The sequence below is a fragment of the Zea mays genome, chromosome 3 (genome assembly GCF_902167145.1).
Source record: "Zea mays cultivar B73 chromosome 3, Zm-B73-REFERENCE-NAM-5.0, whole genome shotgun sequence".
In the NCBI taxonomy this organism is placed as follows: Eukaryota; Viridiplantae; Streptophyta; class Magnoliopsida; order Poales; family Poaceae; genus Zea; species Zea mays.
The window spans coordinates 130,921,818-130,942,148 of record NC_050098.1 but is presented as its reverse complement, the minus strand read 5'-3'; the positions used below and the strand labels follow the sequence as shown (position 1 = coordinate 130,942,148).

Here is a 20,331-nt window from a genome sequence, read left to right as displayed (position 1 = left end):
GGTGGCCGTGACCTGCCTCTCCCTGGCCGGCAAGATGGAGGAGACCCTCGTGACCTAACCTCCCTCCTGGACCTACAGACAAGGCAATTAGAACACTACTTGCCATGCATACATGTCATTATGGCTATATGTTTAGTCCCAATAATAATTATGACTCTCGTGAGTTCTTTCTTAATTAATCAAGGCTGATGAACATTGATTGATTATTGTTGATTGCACGTCATTGCAGGTTGACAACACCAGCAGATACAACTGCTTCGAGCCTAGGACAGTCATATTATGGAGATTATCAACCTGATGGCGCTCAACTGGCGGCCCGGTCGTATTCGATTGTTAATACATTCAATAAACAGACATCTGCAACTCTTACAAATTTGTACACTTAGTTTACATTTTCTTTTTTGGTGGAGGACAATTTTGTTTAGAGTTTAGGGTATTTTTGCTTCAGTGCAATTTCTGAGAGATTTGAGCAATGCACGTCCTTGAAATTTAAACATGCATCATTATTAAAGGTCTACCGTGAGATATGTGAAAACCGTTGCAACGCACGATTAGGACCCTAGTATGTATTAAGAAAATAGAAAGTGAATATTAAGTAGGGATTATTAATGGTAAGGGCTTCTTCGGTTATTCCTATCCCATGTGGATTGGATGAGATTGGAAAAAATTGTGAAAAATTTTGACTTGTTTGGGATTGAAACCCATCCAATCCCACACAATCCACATGGATTGAGAGCAAAACGAACCAGCCCTAAAGAGTTGATAATCCCGACGGTTCGACTTCGAGCCTTCCTTTCATCTCGGCCGCGCCAACACGGTTCTCAGTTACCAGATCAAGCCCCTTTCCTCTTGAGCCACCGCTGATGGCCTCCACCCCGCCGGCGCCCGCCGTGGCGCCGTCGCTGGTGGACACCCTCTTTCAGCGCTCCCTAAATGACCTCGTCAAGTCCCTCCGAGCCGACCCGTCGGCCGCCGGCGAGGCCCCCGCCGTTACCCGCGCGCTCTCCGAGATCCACCGCGAGATCCGCGCCCCCGACGCCGCCACCAAGTCCGTCGCGGTGCAGAAGCTCACGTACCTCTCCTCCCTCCACTTCGCCCCCGTCTCCTCCCACCCGCTCGCCTTCCCCGCCATCGAGCTTCTGGCCTCGCCGCACCTCCCCCACAAGCGCCTGGCCTACCTCGCCGCATCTCTCTCGCTCCACCCGGCCTCGCTCTCCCTGCTCCCGCTCGCCACGCACCAGCTCCACAAGGACCTCTCCCCCTCCGCTGGCGCCCACCAGCACGTCTCTGCGCTCGCGCTCCAGCTCCTCGGCTCACCCGCCGCGGCTGCCGCTCCCGACCTCCCGGTTCACCTCGTGCACGACCTCGTGCCACACCTCACCCGCGGCAGCCCCCGCGCTATTGCCGCCGCCGCGCGCGTCATAGCTGCCTCTCCGTCCGCGGCCGTGCCGGTCCTCTTCAAGCCGCTCGCAGCCTGTCTCGCCTCTCCCGATCCTCGGGCGTCCACGGCTGCTGTGGCAGCCTTCTGTGACCTATCGGCGCCGCCTGCTGACGCGACTCCTTTTCTGCCGCTTGCGCCCGACCTCTACAGCCTGCTCACCACCTCCCGATCCAACTGGGCGCTCATCAAGGTGCTCAAGGTGTTTGCGCGACTGGCTCCTCTCGAGTCCCGCCTGGCAGCTAAAATTGTCGACCCGGTCTGCCAGCTCCTCACTCGATCTGCGGCCATGTCACTGACCTTTGAGTGCATCCGTACGGTACTCACTGCACTGCCAGCACATGATGCCGCAGTCCGCCTTGCCATTGGGAAAACCAAGGAGTTCATTGCTGCTGCTGATGACCCCAACCTTCGGTACCTTGGGCTTCTGGCTCTTGGTATGATTGGCCCAGCATATGCATCCACAGTGAATGATTGTTGGGATGCTATTGTGAAGTCACTGGGTGATGCTGACGCGAACATTCGCCAGGAGGCATTGCATCTTATTATGGGGATGGTTAATGAAAACAACATCATGGACATTGCTGGTATCCTGATCAGTCATGTTCCAAAGTCAGACCCAGAGTTCGCAAGTGACATTCTTGGGGCTGTTCTAGCAGCATGTGGGCATAATGTGTATGAGATGGTGGTGGATTTTGATTGGTATGTTTCACTCCTTGTGGATATGGCAAGAACTCTGCATTGTGCCCAGGGGGATGAGATTGGTCGGCAGTTTGTTGATTTAGGACTGAGAGTGCAGGATGCGCGGCCAGAGCTTGTCCGTTTAGCTCGAAGTCTTCTGATTGATCCTGCTTTGCTTGGAAATCACTTCCTCTTCCCTGTTCTTTCAGCGGCTGCATGGATTTCTGGTGAGTATGTGGACTTAACGAAGGATCCTGTTGAGCTTGTTGAAGCACTGTTGCAACCAAGGACCAGCCTCCTGCCAATTTCAGTGAGAGCTGTCTACATCCATGCAGTATTTAAATTGATTACGTGGTGTTTCAGTGTGTATGTTGGGAGATTGGGTGATTCAGGCATGGCAATGGATGTCATGTTTGACAGGTTAGCTGCTGATCAAACTGTTAGTGCGGAAAGCAATGCTGCACTTGGGTCTGGTGAAGAGCAAGATATTGGGGCGAGCACAGTACTAAAGGACCCTTTTTTGCATGAATCAATACTTTACATGATTAACCTGATTCAAACAACAATTGGTCCACTCATTAACTGCAATGAAGTAGAACTCCAGGAGAGAGCACACAACCTGATTGGTTTTATCCATTTAGTAAGAGAAATTCAAGAGTTGAACAAAAGGAAGGTTGCTGACGGTGACAAGTCAAGCAGGTTAAAAGAGCTTGTTGAGATTATGCGGACAGTATTCTGTCAAGAACTAGGTCCTGTTTCTGTGAATGCACAGATGAAAGTGGCCCCTCCAGATGGCCTTATCCTGAATGAAAATCTTGTTGAACTTGCTGGCATGGTGAGTGAAGATGATACTACTCCCTCAGCTTCAATATTTTTCTATCCTTGCAGTCGTCATTCTTTAGATACCAGAGACGAGCCTGCAGTGTCAATTGGTTCTTCATCTCTTTCTGAGCATCGCAAGAGGCATGAACTCTTTTATCTCCAAACAAGGAAAACTGAGGATGAGCCAAATGATTACCCTCAAGCTAACGATTCTCTACCATCTTCTAGCAATAATTCTGTTAATGACGACAAGTTGAAGGCTGCTGACCTTGTATTTCCTGGGAAAAAGTTGACAGCCATGAAGTCCAGACCAAAAGTAGTTAAGTTGGATGCTGAGGATTTCCTCAGTTCTATGATGCCTAGTGCAAATGTTCCGAAAGAAGACCCCTTGTCTGGTGTTCTGCGTGATGTGCTCTTCGGTAGTGATGCTAAGGCATTGTCTTCACAAAGGACTTCAGATATAAACTTGGAAGGAATGCTAAACAAAACAAGCAGTAATGAATCTAGCTCTCAGCAGATAGAGAATTTAGGAAGCCATCCCGCTTCATGTTCTAGAACAAGCAAGGAACAAAACAATGATAAAGTGAAAGGTACAAATCCTCCTGAAAGTGATGGCAAAGAACCAAGAAAGCACAGAAGCTCTGGTAGAAGTGGACATCGTCAAGGAAAACATAAGCATAGAGAAAAGTCTAGTACTCAGCCTGATGCTATACCTCAAGCTCCAGTCATTCAAGATTTCCTTCTGTAGCATCTGAGAGACTCATTTGGTACACTTGAGTTACCCAATATATGTGTTTTTTTTGTTCCTTAAAGTTTATGAATTTTCATTCTATTTTGACCTGTGGTGCTGTTTAGTCTTTGATCTGTTGCTGGTCGTGCTGTGCCATACTGTCATAACACTTGATGCAATTGCTCTTTGATAGGTCTATTGAAATATGTTAGTTCATATGTCATACTTTAGAGGGCCAAACACAGTTTTTTATTTAGCCTCTTAAGTTTCACATCAATCCACTCTAATACACATGGATTGAGATGTATACGAGTGCATTCAAATAAACCTTTAGGGTTTGTTTGGCTGCACCCCAATCCATCCCAATCCATGGGGGTTACTTTTTCACCTCAGTCCCTCCCAACCCACCTTGATTATATAATCTGGGTGGGTAACGGAATAGGACCGATTATAGAGGTGGATTATGATGGCAGATTATATAATCTCAACAAGCTGTATTGTGGTAGATTATCAGATTATATACAATAATCATCAACATAGGTTATATAATCTATAGGGTTGCCAAACAAGACTATGCAGTATGCACCAATGCTAACGTACCATGTAAAACTTTAAATGCACATTAATTTACCATGGTATGGCATTGCACATCAATAGATCTATTTCAAATTGACTCATTGATTGTGGGGGTTATTTTTGTATAACTTAAATTGAAACATACAAATATTTGTTAGCTGTCAAGTAAGATGAGCTACTATTACAAGTAACCCAGCCGTATTACTCAATCGAAATGCGGAGACACTGAAGTACTTCAATTCTTGACTTAAATTTGCACAAGATGTTTTTGACAAGATTCTTAAACCATGTTGTGTTGCAGGACATGGAAATGGAAATTAGAAGCCACACTTTTCCATAATTGCATTGTTCTGACTTCTGAGTTAGTACCATGATTATACAAAGGAAGGCCTCTTAGTTTGAACACACTATAAAATTGTTAAGATTTTATGGAAATTTAGTAGTGTTCTTTGCAGGTTTTATTCCAGTTACCGTATTAAAAGTTTGTTTATCTGTACTATATTAAAGCACCAGTTTTCCTGATTTCACGATTTTCACCGTCGTTGTGCCCCCACATTTGAATTATAACAATGCTAAAATTATATATAAATAGAGATTCAAACCATAGTTGTTGGCTCTAAACCTATAATCTTATATTCACATTCAACAAGCCAACAGAACACATATGTATTAATGTTTTATATAATATTCTATACTTAAGTATAAATGAAAACCATAGTAATTTATGGACAAAAATTTCTTTGGTTCGTAGGCCATTTTATTGTTCAGAAACTTTTCAGAAACATGAAGTGAATTCTGAATGATGTTGAACGTTGCTTCAGTTCTGTTGTTCCCTTTTTCTAGTGTAGAAAAAAAAGGTAATGCAGGCCATACCACCGAGCCCAAGCAGCAGTCACCGCTAGGTTAGCGCCTTCGAATGGACACAGGTTTGTTCATTCCTACAAAAACCATTTCTCTGGACACCCCTAGCATTTTCAACCCATTTCTACTGGCAGACAATTATGGGCTGACTGGTATCTTTGAACTGCTTGTAGGAATACATGAACCGGGTAAGGTAAGGCATATGGAGATTTCTCTCCATAGGTGGTTGGTTCTCACACGATGTGATTGGTTGTTGCATGTAGTAGGCTGGTCCGGTCAGTGCGTGAGGAATAACCTAGCCTAGCCACAAGGAGCCTAGATACATTTAGGCACACGAACCTAGTAAGGCATCTTTTGTTTGGTTGTATTAGTGCATTTAGGCTAGATACATCTAATATTTGGTTGTATGCATTAAAACAAAGAATAAATAAAATAAATGAATAAATCTTTAGTGTTTATATAATAAATGTTGTCTAGTTTTGTTCGAAAAATGGTAAGAACATATATCTGAAATCGGTTCAGGTATTGGATATTTGAATTAAGAGATATGATAAAAAAAAACTAAATACAAAATGTTCTTGGACTGCGTGCTGCTGCATGCTGTCGTACATGGCTGACGGGCGCATCCGACGAGCCTAGCCCGACCTCTGGTTTGCACGCCACACACCTGGATGCGTTGGTCCATCAACCAAACACATGCGTTTGGTTCGTTTACCAGGAGTGCCTGGCTGAGCTCGCACTTAGGGAAGTCAATCGGTTATACGGATATATAATGGATAGTATACGGATATATAGTTCGTCAATCCATACTCGTAAAATAAAACTTAATCTATATCCGTATCTATAAACGTTTGTGGGTATGGATCTCTACTCATATCTGTCGGGTATCCGCTATCTGGTGAATATCCGTTATCCGTCCGCCCACAACAATTTTAGCATTCAACATCAAACAACATTTTTATCACATTTCAAAAACAATTATCATACCATCATCAAATGACAATTTCAGCACCAATCAACATGTCATAGATAAAAATTGAAAAAAAATAGAATTTAGTATAATATATTAAATCCGGATGGCCCACATGTCAGATATCCATTGAGTAACGGGTATGGATACTAGATATCCATATCCGCGAAAAAATTATGCGTGGATACCTTATTATATCTATAACCGTACCCGTGGATACCAAATTTCATCATATCCATATCAAATGGATAATTATCCGTGGTTATTTACCCATACTCGTACTCATTGCCATCCCTACTCGCACTAGCTCAGCCATAGCCTCGTTGAGTGCATGCGGCACCACGTGTTTGGTTGTCTGTTTGTGTTGAGTCTAGACGTCTAGTTCACGAGAGATGTTATTTTGTTGTCTGCATAAATATTTGCTGCATGAGTTAAAAAAATTGTTAAATAAATGAAAAATGTATTAATAGACACTGCTTATATGTGAAAATATTTAATAGACACTAATTACATGCTAATCTTAAAAACGTAATTTTTTTATTTGAAATACGCATATCATGTGTGGTATAGTTTCATTCGCAAAAATATCAGGAACATAAATACGAAATTGGTTATATGATTAATCTTTTAATTAGAAGATATAATGAAAAAATTAATAACAAAGTGTCTCGATTTGTGTGCACGAGTTAAGCAGCTAGCGCTGCTCAGCCTAGCCACGCGTGTGCGGCCTCTCGTGGCGTTTCTCGTGAGCCTGGCTGATGGTGCTTTAAGTTTCGTGTCGGCCTGTCTCTGAACATGCAACCAACCAAACAAACGCTGCCTTTTGTACCTGCGAATGAAACTGCATCTCCAGAGAAGGCAACCAAACGCCCCAATAGTACTTTGAGGATCTACGAGTGCATGTGCTCTATAGATGTAGCCAACCAAACAGTCGGATAAGGAATGTGCTACATTTTAGCACCAAATATTTCTGCATCTTTAGCTTGTTCTCAAACCTGACCCAAAACTCCACACAACTTATACATAACATGCTTGGCCTTTTCTAGTTGGCGGCGATCTTCAACTAAGTCAATGTGAGCAATCAAGTGATTCCCATAGCGGACCACTAAGACTGTCTCCAGTAACGTCCTCTAAATTCCGTCCTCTAAAGGAATATTCTTTGTCATTTACAGTACTCTCTAAAATATTATGTCCTCTATATTTTCTCCATCTCCAGCAATGTCCTCTAAATTTCATCATCTATATCAACAGTGTACCATATTTCACATTATATATTGATTTTTACCTGTCATGTGCACGTGAACGAGCAAACACAATAAATAAGCACAATGTATAGAGTAGAACCTTACGTCCTCCATTTCTAGCGGATGCATGCCGTGCTCTAAAATTTAGAGGATCCTTTACAGTCTCTTGTTGGAGACAAAAAGGTGCATGTAGCCTCTATATTTTAGAGGACACAACCATTTACAGGTCCTTGTTGGAGCTAGTCTAAGTCTTGATATTCATTATTGGATACAGGAAAATTTTCACTTCACCAATACTTCAATATCTAGGTTTGCGATAAAAAACATCTATCAAACTGACACTTAATGAACTACTAGTCGGTTGTCCGTGCGTTACGACGGCTCACAACAATATCCACGTAAACTATCCACCAAAAAGATCTCAAGATTTTTTATTGATTGTCTCTGCTCTCCGCATAATATCTTTTTGATTTGACTAACTGATGTTGTTGTTTACTCCATCCAATATGTCTTGGTTCAACACGACTAATGAAGAGAGCCATTAGAAGAGAGTTCACAACGACTTACTGAACGAACAGAGATTATAGAATGACATAATTCCACCATACAAAGACCAAATAAGAGGAAGTTTGTGAGGTCAAGTTTCTAAAATAAGTCACATGAACTCAAACTTATAAAAAAGATAGATCAAAATATGGAGTGGTTGCTAAAGTCTGGAATCAATAAAAACTAGATGCGCTCCATACAAATTATGGTACTTCATAGCAATTACTAACGTTTAAAACCAACAAATAACCTTTCCTTTTACTGTTCGCGTGACAAATCATTGCTGCTCCATTCAATTCAGTAATCTCAAACACCATAGAGTCTGTTGCGCCAATGTGGTCGCAAAAACAACCGAATGCATACAAGAGCCAAGAACATAAGGGATGAGCACCATGTGGTAGTGCACGCATGGATCTCTAAATCCTAACACATATTTTGCAGGATCCATGAGCCATCATCAGAAGAACACAAACCATGTGCAGAAAATAAATAAAGTATTAACACACTCAAATTATGTTCAGTCCTTAGCACAACAAAAAACTAACACCTAAAACAACAGAGAAACAACACAATAATTTTTGCAATGACAGAAGGATGGGTGGCATGTACATAGAAGTGGTAGAAGCATACCGAGTCGGCACCATGGCAAGGGAAAGGCCATGTAGACAAGCGACGTCGAGCCACCGAAGGGGTACCATAGGCAGCTAATCAGGGTGTCATGTGGGGCACGGCGTACACGAGACGTCGCAAGGTGCGTGACAGCCGCATAGCGCGAGGAGCACGCGCAGCAGCAGCCGCGATCACCGTGACCCAAGAGGGCAGGTCTGATCCTAGCGGCTAGGAGAGATTAGGGCCCATGAATTAGAAGTTTGTTCCCAGAAAATAGGAGTTTGTTATTCCCAGAAAATAGGAGTTTGTTTCCATAAGTTGTTGGTCGGTTGGCCTATATATACCTTGTACTCAGATTATGAAAGGGGCAAGGAAGATCAACTATCAATCTCTCTCTCTCTAGTGTTTAAGCCCAGGCAGCCGTGAGGGTCATAACCTCTGCCCTGGAGGAATCTGACGCCGATTACGAGCTCCGCAGTCAAGGGCCAGCTACTAGGGATCACCGTGCCCTTGACAACCTGGTATCAAGGTCTCGACGATCCTCTCTCACCCGCTCCATGCAGTCCTCTACATCCGTCGCCACCCACCACCACCCCCTACCACCACCATCGCCTACCTCTGCCGCACCAACCATGGCCAAGCCGACCCTGGCCGACGTCCTGCAAGCCCTCAAAACCCTCTCCACCGATATGGCCACCATGAAGGCCGACATGGAGGTGATGAAGAAGGAGAAGTCTGCATCATCGTCCGGCGGTGGCAGCGAGCACCGCTTGGAGGGTCCGCCCCCGAATCATCCGCCCAAGCACAGGAGGTGGGATTTTCCCCGCTTCGATAGTACGACAGATCCCATGCTTTTCCTCAACAAGTGCGACTCGTACTTCCGCCAGCATCGTACCATGGCAAAAGAGCGCGTGTGGATGGCGTCCTATCACCTGGACGACGTCGTGCAGCTCTGGCACACGCAACTCCAGGAGGACAAAGGTACGCCATCCTGGGGGCGATTCAAGGAACTCCTAAACCTTCGGTTCGGGCCTCCTCTTCGATCAGCGCCGTTGTTCGAACTCGCGGAGTGCCGACGCACCGGGACAGTGGAGGACTATGCCAATCGTTTCTAGGCTCTCCTGCCGAGAGCAGACCGTTTGGACGAGGCACAACGCGTACAGCTCTTCACGGGCGGTCTCCTGCCGCCGCTCAGCCATGCCGTCCGCATCCACAACCCGGAGTCCCTCACGGCGGCCATGAGTTTGGCAAGGCAGGTCGAGCTGATGGAGGTCGACTGACCGCTGCTTCCCCCGCCTTGGGCTCCCCAGCACGGTATCTTTCCCACGCCCGCGGCGAGGACCGCGCCCCTAGCGCCGCCGCCCCTGCTGGCACTACCATCTCCCCCAGCAGCTGCCCAGCAGGGCCTTGGCGAAGGCAATCAGCGATGCCTCAGCCAGGAGGAAATGGCGGAATGACGTCGTCAAGGGCTCTGCTTTAACTGTAATGAAAAGTATTCACGTGGCCATAACAAATTCTACAAGCGTCTCTTCTTCCTCGTGGGCGTGGAGATCGACGACGACGCGGAGGATGCTGCTGCCAAGATCGGGGACCCAGAAGCCCCCGTCTTCTCCCTACACGCAGTCGCCGAAGTGCCCTGCGGCGACACGATGCAGCTCGTCATAGCCGTGGGTGCAGCCTCACTCGTCGCCCTCCTCGACAGCGGCTCGACCCACAACTTCATTTTCGTCGGGGCAGTGCAACGCATAGGGCTTAGGGTGGAGGCCCGACCCCGGCTCACCGCCGTCGTGGCAACGGCGAGCGGGTCTCGTGCCCCGGGGTTATCCGAGTGGCCCCAGTCACCATCACCGACACGGACTTCAACATCGATCTGTTTGTCATGCCACTTGTAGGTTTCGATATTGTGCTCGGTACTCAGTGGTTGGCCACCCTCGAGCCGGTGGTCTCGGATTTCGTCGTGCCCTCCATGGCATTTCAGCTCCACAGGCGCCCCGTACACTAGACCGGCGTGCCAATCACCACCGCGCCGCAACTCCACTCCATGGTGGCCAGCGCTCCACTCCTCGATGAGCTGCTGGCCACATTCGAGGATGTCTTTGCTGAGCCCACGGGACTGCCACCGCCCCGTGTCCGCGACCATAGCATCACCCTCAAGCCGAACGCAGCGCCGGTGGCAGTCCGCCCATACCGGTACCCGACGACACACAAGGTTGAGCTGGAGCGCCAGTGCTCTGCTATGATCCAGCAGGGCATCGTTCACCACACCGACTCAGCGTTCTCGTCACTAGTCCTCCTCGTCAAGAAGGCGGATGGCTCCTGGCGCTTCTGCGTCGACTACCGCGCTTTGAACACCCTCACCGTCAAAGATGTGTTCCCCATCCCAGTCGTCGACCAGCTTCTAGATGAGCTCCACGGGGCGCGCTTCTTCACTAAGCTAGACCTACAACGGGGTACCATCAGGTGCGGATGCGATCGGACGACATTCACAAAACGGCATTCCACACCCATGATGGCCTATACGAGTTTCTAGTAATGGCGTTCGGGTTGTGCAACGCCCCGGTGACTTTCCAGGCGCTCATGAATGATTTACTGCGACCCCACCTCCGCCGGTTCGTCCTTGTTTTCTTTGACGACATCCTAATTTACAGCAGGAGCTGGGCCGACCACCTGCGACATATCCGTGCCGTCCTGTCCCTCCTACGCCAACACCGCCTCTTTGTCAAGAGGTCCAAGTGTTCGTTCGGCGTCGCATCCGTTGGCTACCTAGGCCACATTATCTCGGCATCTGGAGTGGCCATGGATCCCGCCAAGGTCCAAGCCATCCATGAGTGGCCGCAACCCTGCTTGGCTCGCGCAGTGTGCGGCTTCCTGGGCCTCACAGGCTACTACAGGAAGTTCGTCCATAACTTCGGCTCCATCGCGGCTCCCCTCACCGCGCTTTTGAAGAAGGAATGATTCTCATGGAACGACGACGTCGCCACGGCCTTCCTCGCCCTCACAGGGGCTGTGACCTCGGCGCCGGTACTGGCGCTTCCGAACTTCACCAAGCCCTTCATCATGGAATGTGATGCATCCACATATGGCTTCAGAGCGGTGCTCATCCAGGAGGGCCACCCGATTGCTTTCTTTAGTCGACCGGTGGCTCCCTGCCATCGCTCGCTGGCAACTTACAAGCGGGAGCTGATTGGCCTCGTCCTCGCCGTCTGCCACTAGCATTCGTACCTCTGGGGGCGCCTGAAAGTCGCCTAGAGGGGGGTGAATAGGGCGAATCTAAAATTTACAAACTTAATCACAACTACAAGCCGAGTTAGCGTTAGAAATATAAAACGAGTCCGAGAGAGGGCGCAAAACAAATCGCAAGCGAATGGGAAGTGTGACACAAGGATTTGTTTTACCGAGGTTCGGTTCTCTCAAACCTACTCCCCATTGAGGTGGTCACAAGGACCGGGTCTCTTTCAACCCTTTCCCTCTCTCAAACGGTCCCTCGGACCGAGTGAGCTTCTTCTTCTCAATCAAACGGGAACAAACTTCCCCGCAAGGACCACCACACAATTGGTGTCTCTTGCCTCGGTTACAATTGAGTTGTTCGCAAGTAAGAACGAAAGAAAGAAGCAATCCAAGCACAAGAGCTCGAAAGAACACAAGCAAATCTCTCTCACTAATCACTAAAGCTTTGTGTGGAATTGGGAGAGGATTTGATGACTTGGGTGTGTCTAGAATTGAATGCTAGAGCTCTTGTAAGTAGTTGAAAGATGGAAAACTTGGATGACTTGAATGTGGGGGTGGTTGGGGTATTTATAGCCCCAACCACCTAACTAGCCGTTTGGTGGAGGCTGCTGTCGCATGGCGCACCGGACAGTCCGGTGCGCCACCGGACACTGTCCGGTGCACCAGCCACGTCACCAGGCCGTTGGGTTCCGACCGTTGGAGCTCTGACTTGTGGGCCCGCCTGGCTGTCCGGTGGCGCACCAGACAAGTCCTGTAGACCGTCCGATGTGCCACCCGCGTGTGCTCTGTCCTCTGCGTGCGCAGGCGCGCATTTAATGCGTTGCAGTCGACCGTTGCGTGCGAAGTAGCCGTTGCTCCGCTGGCTCACCGGACAGTCCGGTGTGCACCGGACATGTCCGGTGAATTATAGCGGAGCAGATTCTCGAAGCTGGCGAGTTCAGAGTCGCTCTCCCCTGGGGCACCGGACACTGTCCGGTGGTGCACCGGACAGTCCGGTGAATTATAGCGAAGCGCCTCTGAGAATTCCCGAAGGTGAAGAGTTCAGCTTGGAGTCCCCTGGTGCACCGGACAGTCCGGTGCGCCAGACCAGGGCAGCCTTCGGTTATCCCTTGCTCTCTTTGTTGAACCCATTTCTTGGTCTTTTTATTGGCTTAGTGTGAACCTTTGGTACCTGTATAACTTATAGACTAGAGCAAACTAGTTAGTCCAATTATTTGTGTTGGGCAATTCAACCACCAAAATCAATTAGGAAATAGGTGTAAGTCTAATTCCCTTTCAATCTCCCCCTTTTTGGTGATTGATGCCAACACAAACCAAAGCAAGTATAGAAGTGCATAATTGAACTAGTTTGCATAATGTAAGTGCATAGGTTACTTGGAATTGAGCCAATATAAATACTTATAGGATACGCATGGATTGTTTCTTTATTTTAACATTTTGGACCACGCTTGCACCACATGTTTTGTTTTTGCAAATTCTTTTGTAAATCCTTTTCAAAGTCCTTTTGCAAATAGTCAAAGGTAAATGAATAAGATTTTGCGAAGCATTTTGAAGATTTGAAATTTTCTCCACCTGTTTCAAATGCATTTCCTTTGACTAAACAAAACTCCCCCTCAATGAAATCTCCTCTTAGTGTTCAAGAGGGTTTTAAGATATCAATTTTGAAATACTACTTTCTCCTCCTTTTGAACACAATAGGATACCAATTTTAAAATAATTAATTTCAAAATTAGGTGGTGGTGCGGTCCTTTTGCTTTGGGCTAATACTTTCTCCCCCTTTGGCATGAATCGCCAAAAACGGATACTTTGAGTGAAATATAAGCCCTTTGTAACTATTTTCTCCCCTTTGGCAAATAAAACATGAGTGAAGATTATACCAAAGATGGAGAGTTGCCCGGAGCGATGGCGAAAGATGAGTTATGGAGTGGAGTGGAAGCCTTTGTCTTCGCCGAAGACTCCAATTCTCTTTCAATACACCTATGACTTGGTTTGAAATTGACTTGAAAACACATTAGTCATAGCATATATAAAAGAGACATGATCAAAGGTATACTTATGAGATATATGTGCAAGACATCAAAAGAAATTCCTAGAATCAAGAATATTTAGCTCATGCCTAAGTTTGTTAAAATTTTGTTCATCAAGTGGCTTGGTAAAGATATCGGCTAATTGTTCCTTAGTGTTAATATATGCAATCTCGATATCTCCCTTTTGTTGGTGATCCCTTAAGAAGTGATACCGAATGGCTATGTGTTTAGTGCGGCTATGCTCAACGGGATTATCCGCCATGCGGATTGCACTCTCATTATCACATAGAAGAGGAACTTTGGTTAATTTGTAACCATAGTCCCTAAGGGTTTGCCTCATCCAAAGTAGTTGCACGCAACAATGACCTGCGGCAATATACTCGGCTTCGGCGGTAGAAAGAGCTACGGAATTTTGCTTCTTTGAAGCCCAAGACACCAAGATCCAAAGAACTGGCAAGTCCCCGATGTGCTCTTTCTATTAATCTTACACCCCGCCCAATCGGCATCCGAATAACCAATCAAATCAAATGTGGATCCCCGAGGGTACCAAAGCCCAAACTTAGGAGTATAAACTAAATATCTCAAGATTCGTTTTACGGCCGTAAGGTGAGCTTCCTTAGGGTCGGCTTGGAATCTTGCACACATGCATACAGAAAGCATAATATCCGGTCGAGATGCACATAAATAGAGCAAAGAGCCTATCATCGACTGGTATACCTTTTGATCGACGGATTTACCTTCCGTGTCGAGGTCGAGGTGCCCATTGGTTCCCATGGGTGTCTTGATGGGTTTGGCATCCTTCATCCCAAATTTGCTTAGAATATCTTGAATATACTTTGTTTGGCTGATGAAGGTGCCCTCTTGGAGTTGCTTTACTTGAAATCCCAAGAAATACTTCAACTCCCCCAATCATCGACATCTCGAATTTCTGTGTCATGATCCTACTAAACTCTTCACATGTAGATTCGTTAGTAGACCCAAATATAATATCATCAACATAAATTTGGCATACAAACAAATCATTTTCAAGTGTTTTGGTAAAGAGTGTAGGATCAACCTTTCCGACTTTGAATCCATTAGTGATAAGGAAATCTCTAAGGCATTCATACCTTTCTCTTGGGGCTTGCTTGAGCCCATAGAGCGCCTTAGAGTGTTTATAAACATGGTTAGGGTACTCACTATCTTCAAAGCCGGGAGGTTGCTCAACATAGACCTCTTCCTTGATTGGTCCATTGAGAAAGGCACTTTTCACGTCCATTTGATAAAGCTTGAAGCCATGGTAAGTAGCATAGGCTAATAATATACGAATTGACTCGAGCCTAGCTACGGGTGCATAGGTTTCACCGAAATACAAACCTTCGACTTGTGAATATCCCTTGGCCACAAGTCGGGCTTTGTTCCTTGTCACCACACCATGCTCGTCTTGCTTGTTGCGGAACACCCACTTGGTTCCTACAACATTTTGATTAGGACGTGGAACCAAATGCCATACCTCATTCCTAGTGAAGTTGTTGAGCTCCTCTTGCATCGCCACCACCCAATCCGAATCTTGAAGTGCTTCCTCTACCCTGTGTGGCTCTATAGAGGAAACAAAAGAGTAATGCTCACAAAAATGTGCAACACGAGATCTAGTAGTTACCCCCTTATGAATGTCGCCGAGGATGGTGTCGACGGGGTGATCTCGTTGGATTGCTTGGTGGACTCTTGGGTGTGGCGGTCTTGGTTCTTCATCCTCCTTATCTTGATCATTTGCATCTCCCCCTTGATCATTGCCGTCATCTTGAGGTGGCTCATCTTCTTGATCTTCTCCTTCATCAACTTGAGCCTCGTCCTCATTTTGAGTTGGTGGAGATGCTTTCGTGGAGGAGGATGGTTGATCTTGTGCATTTGGAGGCTCTTCGGATTCCTTAGGACACACATCCCCAATGGACATGTTTCTTAGCGCAATGCACGGAGCCTCTTCATCACCTATCTCATCAAGATCAACTTGCTCTACTTGAGAGCCGTTAGTCTCATCAAACACAACGTCACAAGAAACTTCAACTTGTCCAGAGGACTTGTTAAAGACTCTATATGCCCTTGTGTTTGAATCATATCCTAGTAAAAAGCCTTCTACAGTCTTAGGAGCAAATTTAGATTTTCTACCTCTTTTAACAAGAATAAAGCATTTGCTACCAAAGACTCTAAAATATGAGATATTGGGCTTTTTACCGGTTAGGAGTTCATATGATGTCTTCTTGAGGATTCGGTGTAGATACAACCGGTTGATGGCGTAGCAGGCGGTGTTGACCGCCTCGGCCCAAAACCGATCCGAAGTCTTGTACTCATCAAGCATGGTCCTCGCCATGTCCAATAGAGTTCTGTTCTTCCTCTCCACTATACCATTTTGTTGTGGGGTGTAGGGAGAAGAGAATTCATGCTTGATGCCCTCCTCCTCAAGAAAGCCTTCGATTTGTGAGTTCTTGAACTCCGTCTCGTTGTCGCTTCTAATTTTCTTGATCCTTAAGCCGAACTCATTTTGAGCCCGTCTCAAGAATCCTTTTAAAGTCTCTTGGGTATGAGATTTTTCCTGCAAAAAGAACACCCAAGTGAAGCGAGAATAATCATCCACAATAACTAGACAGTACTTACTCCCGCCGATGCTTATGTAAGCTATCGGGCCGAATAGATCCATGTGTAGGAGCTCCAGTGGCCTGTCAGTCGTCATGATGTTCTTGTGTGGATGATGAGCACCAACTTGCTTCCCTGCTTAGCATGCGCTACAAATCATGTCTTTCTCAAAATGAACATTTGTTAATCCTAAAATGTGCTCTCCCTTTAGAAGCTTATGAAGATTCTTCATCCCAACATGTGCTAGTCGGCGATGCCAGAGCCAGCCCATGTTAGTCTTAGCAATTAAGCAAGTGTCGAGTTCAGCTCTATCAAAATTTACTAGGTATAGCTGACCCTCTAACACTCCCTTAAATGCTATTGAATCATCACTTCTTCTAAAGACAGTGACACCATCAGTAAATAGACAGTTGTAGCCCATTTTGCATAATTGAGAAACGGAAAGCAAATTATAATCTAAAGAGTCTACAAGAAAAACATTGGAAATGGAATGGTTAGGTGAAATAGCAATTTTACCCAGTCCTTTGACCAAACCTTGATTTCCATCCCCGAATGTGATCGCTCTTTGGGGATCTTGGATTTTCTCGTAGGAGGAGAACATCTTCTTCTCCCCTGTCATATGGTTTGTGCATCCGCTGTCGATTACCCAACTTGAGCCCCCGGATGCATAAACCTACAAAACAAGTTTAGTTCTTGGTTTTAGGTACCCAAACAGATTGGGTCCTTTGGCATTAGAAACAAGAACTTTGGGTACCCAAATACAAGTTTTTGAACCCTTGTGTTTGCCCCCAACAAACTTGGCAACTACCTTGCCTGATTTGTTAGTTAAAACATAAGAGGCATCAAAGGTCTTAAAAGAAATGTTAGAATCATTTGATGCACTAGGAGTTTTCTTCTTATGCAACTTAGCACGGGTTGGTTGCCTAGAGCTAGATGTCTCACCCTTATACATAAAAGCATGGTTAGGGCCAGAGTGAGACTTCCTAGAATGAATTCTCCTAATCTTGTTCTCGGGATAACCGGCATGGTACAAAATGTAACCCTCGTTATCCTGAGGCATGGGAGCCTTGCCCTTAACAAAGTTGGATAATCTTTTAGGAGGGGCATTAAGTTTGACATTGTCCCCCCTTTGGAAGACAATGCCATCCTTGATGCCAGGGCGTTCCCACTATAGAGCATACTACGAGCAAACTTAAATTTTTCATTTTCAAGTTCATGCTCGACAATTTTAGCATCTAATTTAGCTATATGATCATTTTGTTGTTTAACCATGGAAAGGTGATCATGTATAGCATTAACATCAACATCTCTACATCTAGTGCAAATGGTGACATGCTCAGTGGTAGATGTAGAGGGTTTGCAAGAATTAAGTTCAACAATCTTAGCACACAATATATCATTTTTATCTCTAAGATCGAAAATTGTAACATTGCAAACATCTAGTTCTTTAGCCTTAGCAATTAATCTCTCATTTTCAATCCTAAGGCTAGCAATAGAAATGTTCAATTCTTCAATCTTAGCAAGCAAATCAACATTATCGTTTCTAAGATTTGGAATTGGAACATCACAAACATTTGAATCAACCTTAGCTAACAAATTAGCATTCTCATTTCTAAGGTTATCAATAGTCTCATGGCAAGTGCTTAGCTCACTAGAAAGTTTTTCACATTTCTCTACTTCTAGAGCGTAAGCATTTTTAACCTTAACATGCTTCTTATTTTCTTTAATAAGAAAGTCCTCTTGGGTGTCCAAGAGATCATCCTTCTCATGGATAGCACTAATCAATTCATTTAATTTTTCTTTTTGTTGCATGTTTAGGTTGGCAAAAAGAATACGCAAGTTATCCTCCTCATTGCTAGCATTATCCTCATCACTAGAGGTTTCATATTTAGTGGAGGATCTTGATTTTACCTTCTTCCTTTTGCCGTCCTTTGCCATGAGGCATTTGTGGCCGACGTTGGGGAAGAGAAGACCCTTGGTGATGGCGATGTTTTCGGTGTCCTCGTCGGAGGAGGAGTCGGTGGAGCTCTCGTCGGAGTCCCACTCCCGGCAAACATGGGCATCGCCGCCCTTCTTCTTGTAGTACTTCTTCTTCTCCTTTCTTCTCCCCTTCTTGTCGTTGCCCCTGTCACTGTCACTAGAAATAGGACATTTTGCTATAAAGTGACCGGGCTTACCACACTTGTAGCAAACTTTCTTGGAGCGGGATTTGTAGTCCTTCCCCCTCCTTTGCTTGAGGATTTGGCGGAAGCTCTTGATGACGAGCGCCATCTCCTCATTGTCGAGCTTTGAGGCGTCGATTGGTTGTCTACTTGATGTAGACTCCTCCTTCTTCTCCTCCGTCGCTTTGAATGCGACCGGTTGTGCTTCAGACGTGGAGGGGTCGTCAAGCTCGTTGATCTTCTTTGAGCCTTTGATCATGAACTCAAAGCTCACAAAATTCCTGATTACTTCCTCGGGAGTCATTAGAGTATATCTAGGATTGCCACGAATTAATTGGACTTGAGTAGGGTTAAGGAAAACAAGTGATCTTAGAATAACCTTAACCATTTCGTGGTCATCCCATTTTTTGCTCCCGAGGTTGCGCACTTGATTCACCAAGGTTTTGAGCCGGTTGTACATGTCTTGTGGCTCCTCCCCTTGGCAAAGACGGAAGCGACCGAGCTCCCCCTCGATCGTCTCCCGCTTGGTGATCTTGGTTAGCTCATCTCCCTCGTGCGCGGTCTTGAGCACGTCCCAAACTTCCTTGGCGCTTTTTAATCCTTGCACCTTGTTATACTCCTCTCTACTTAGAGAGGCGAGGAGTATAGTTGTGGCTTGGGAGTTGAAGTGCTCAATTTGGGCCACTTCGTCCTCATCATAATCTTCATCCCCTACGGATGGTACCTGTACACCAAACTCAACGACATCCCATATACTTTTGTGGAGTGAGGTTAGATGAAATCGCATCAAATCACTCCACCTAGCATAATCTTCACCGTCAAACGTTGGTGGTTTGCCTAATGGGATGGAAAGTAAAGGCGTATGTTTAGGAATGCGAGGATAGCGTAGGGGGATCTTACTAAACTTCTTGCGCTCATGGCGCTTAGAAGTGACGGACGGCGCGTCGGAGCCGGAGGTGGATGGCGATGAGGTGTCGGTCTCGTAGTAGACCACCTTCCTCATCTTCTTCTTCTTATCACTGCTTCGGCGCGACTTGTGTGAAGGGGATTCCTTTTCCTTCCCCTTCCCTTTGTTGTAGGACTCTCCCGATGGAGCCTTCCCGTGGCTTGTAGCGGGCTTCTCGCCGGTCACCATATCCTTCTTGGCGTGATCTCCCGACATCACTTCGAGCGGTTAGGCTCTAATGAAGTACTGGGTTCTGATACCAATTGAAAGTCGCCTAGAGGGGGGGGTGAATAGGGCAAATCTGAAATTTACAAACTTAATCACAACTACAAGCCGGGTTAGCGTTAGAAATATAAAACGAGTCCGAGAGAGGGCGCAAAACAAATCGCAAGCAAATGGGAAGTGTGACACAAGGATTTGTTTTACCGAGGTTCGGTTCTCTCAAACCTACTCCCCGTTGAGGTGGTCACAAAGACCGGGTCTCTTTCAACCCTTTCCCTCTCTCAAACGGTCCCTCGGACCAAGTGAGCTTCTTCTTCTCAGTCAAACGGGAACAAACTTCCCCGCAAGGACCACCACACAATTGGTGTCTCTTGCCTCGGTTACAATTGAGTTGTTCGCAAGTTAGAACGAAAGAAAGAAGCAATCCAAGCGCAAGAGCTCGAAAGAACACAAGCAAATCTCTCTCACTAATCACTAAAGCTTTGTGTGGAATTGGGAGAGGATTTGATCACTTGGGTGTGTCTAGAATTGAATGCTAGAGCTCTTGTAAGTAGTTGGAAGATGGAAAACTTGGATGACTTGAATGTGGGGGTGGTTGGGGTATTTATAGCCCCAACCACGAAACTAGTCGTTTGGTGGAGGCTGCTGTCGCATGGCGC

At 46.0% G+C, this 20,331-nt stretch overlaps 1 protein-coding gene across 2 annotated transcripts; it reads left to right on the top strand.

Annotated features, from left to right (window-relative positions):
• Nucleotides 1-807: 807 nt before the first annotated feature.
• On the top strand, nt 808-4,768 carry LOC100279859 (AP-3 complex subunit delta). Of its 2 annotated transcripts, NM_001152812.2 has the most exons (2): nt 808-3,708; nt 4,549-4,768. In NM_001152812.2, the coding sequence occupies exon 1, from the start codon at nt 864-866 to the stop codon at nt 3,687-3,689; it is 2,826 nt and encodes a 941-aa protein (NP_001146284.2). In that variant the 5' UTR covers nt 808-863; the 3' UTR covers nt 3,690-3,708; nt 4,549-4,768. The 2 variants fall into 2 exon arrangements, with proteins under 2 accessions (NP_001146284.2, NP_001304776.1); NM_001317847.1 differs by lacking the exon at nt 4,549-4,768 and having other exon boundaries at nt 808-3,741.
• Nucleotides 4,769-20,331: the final 15,563 nt, after the last annotated feature.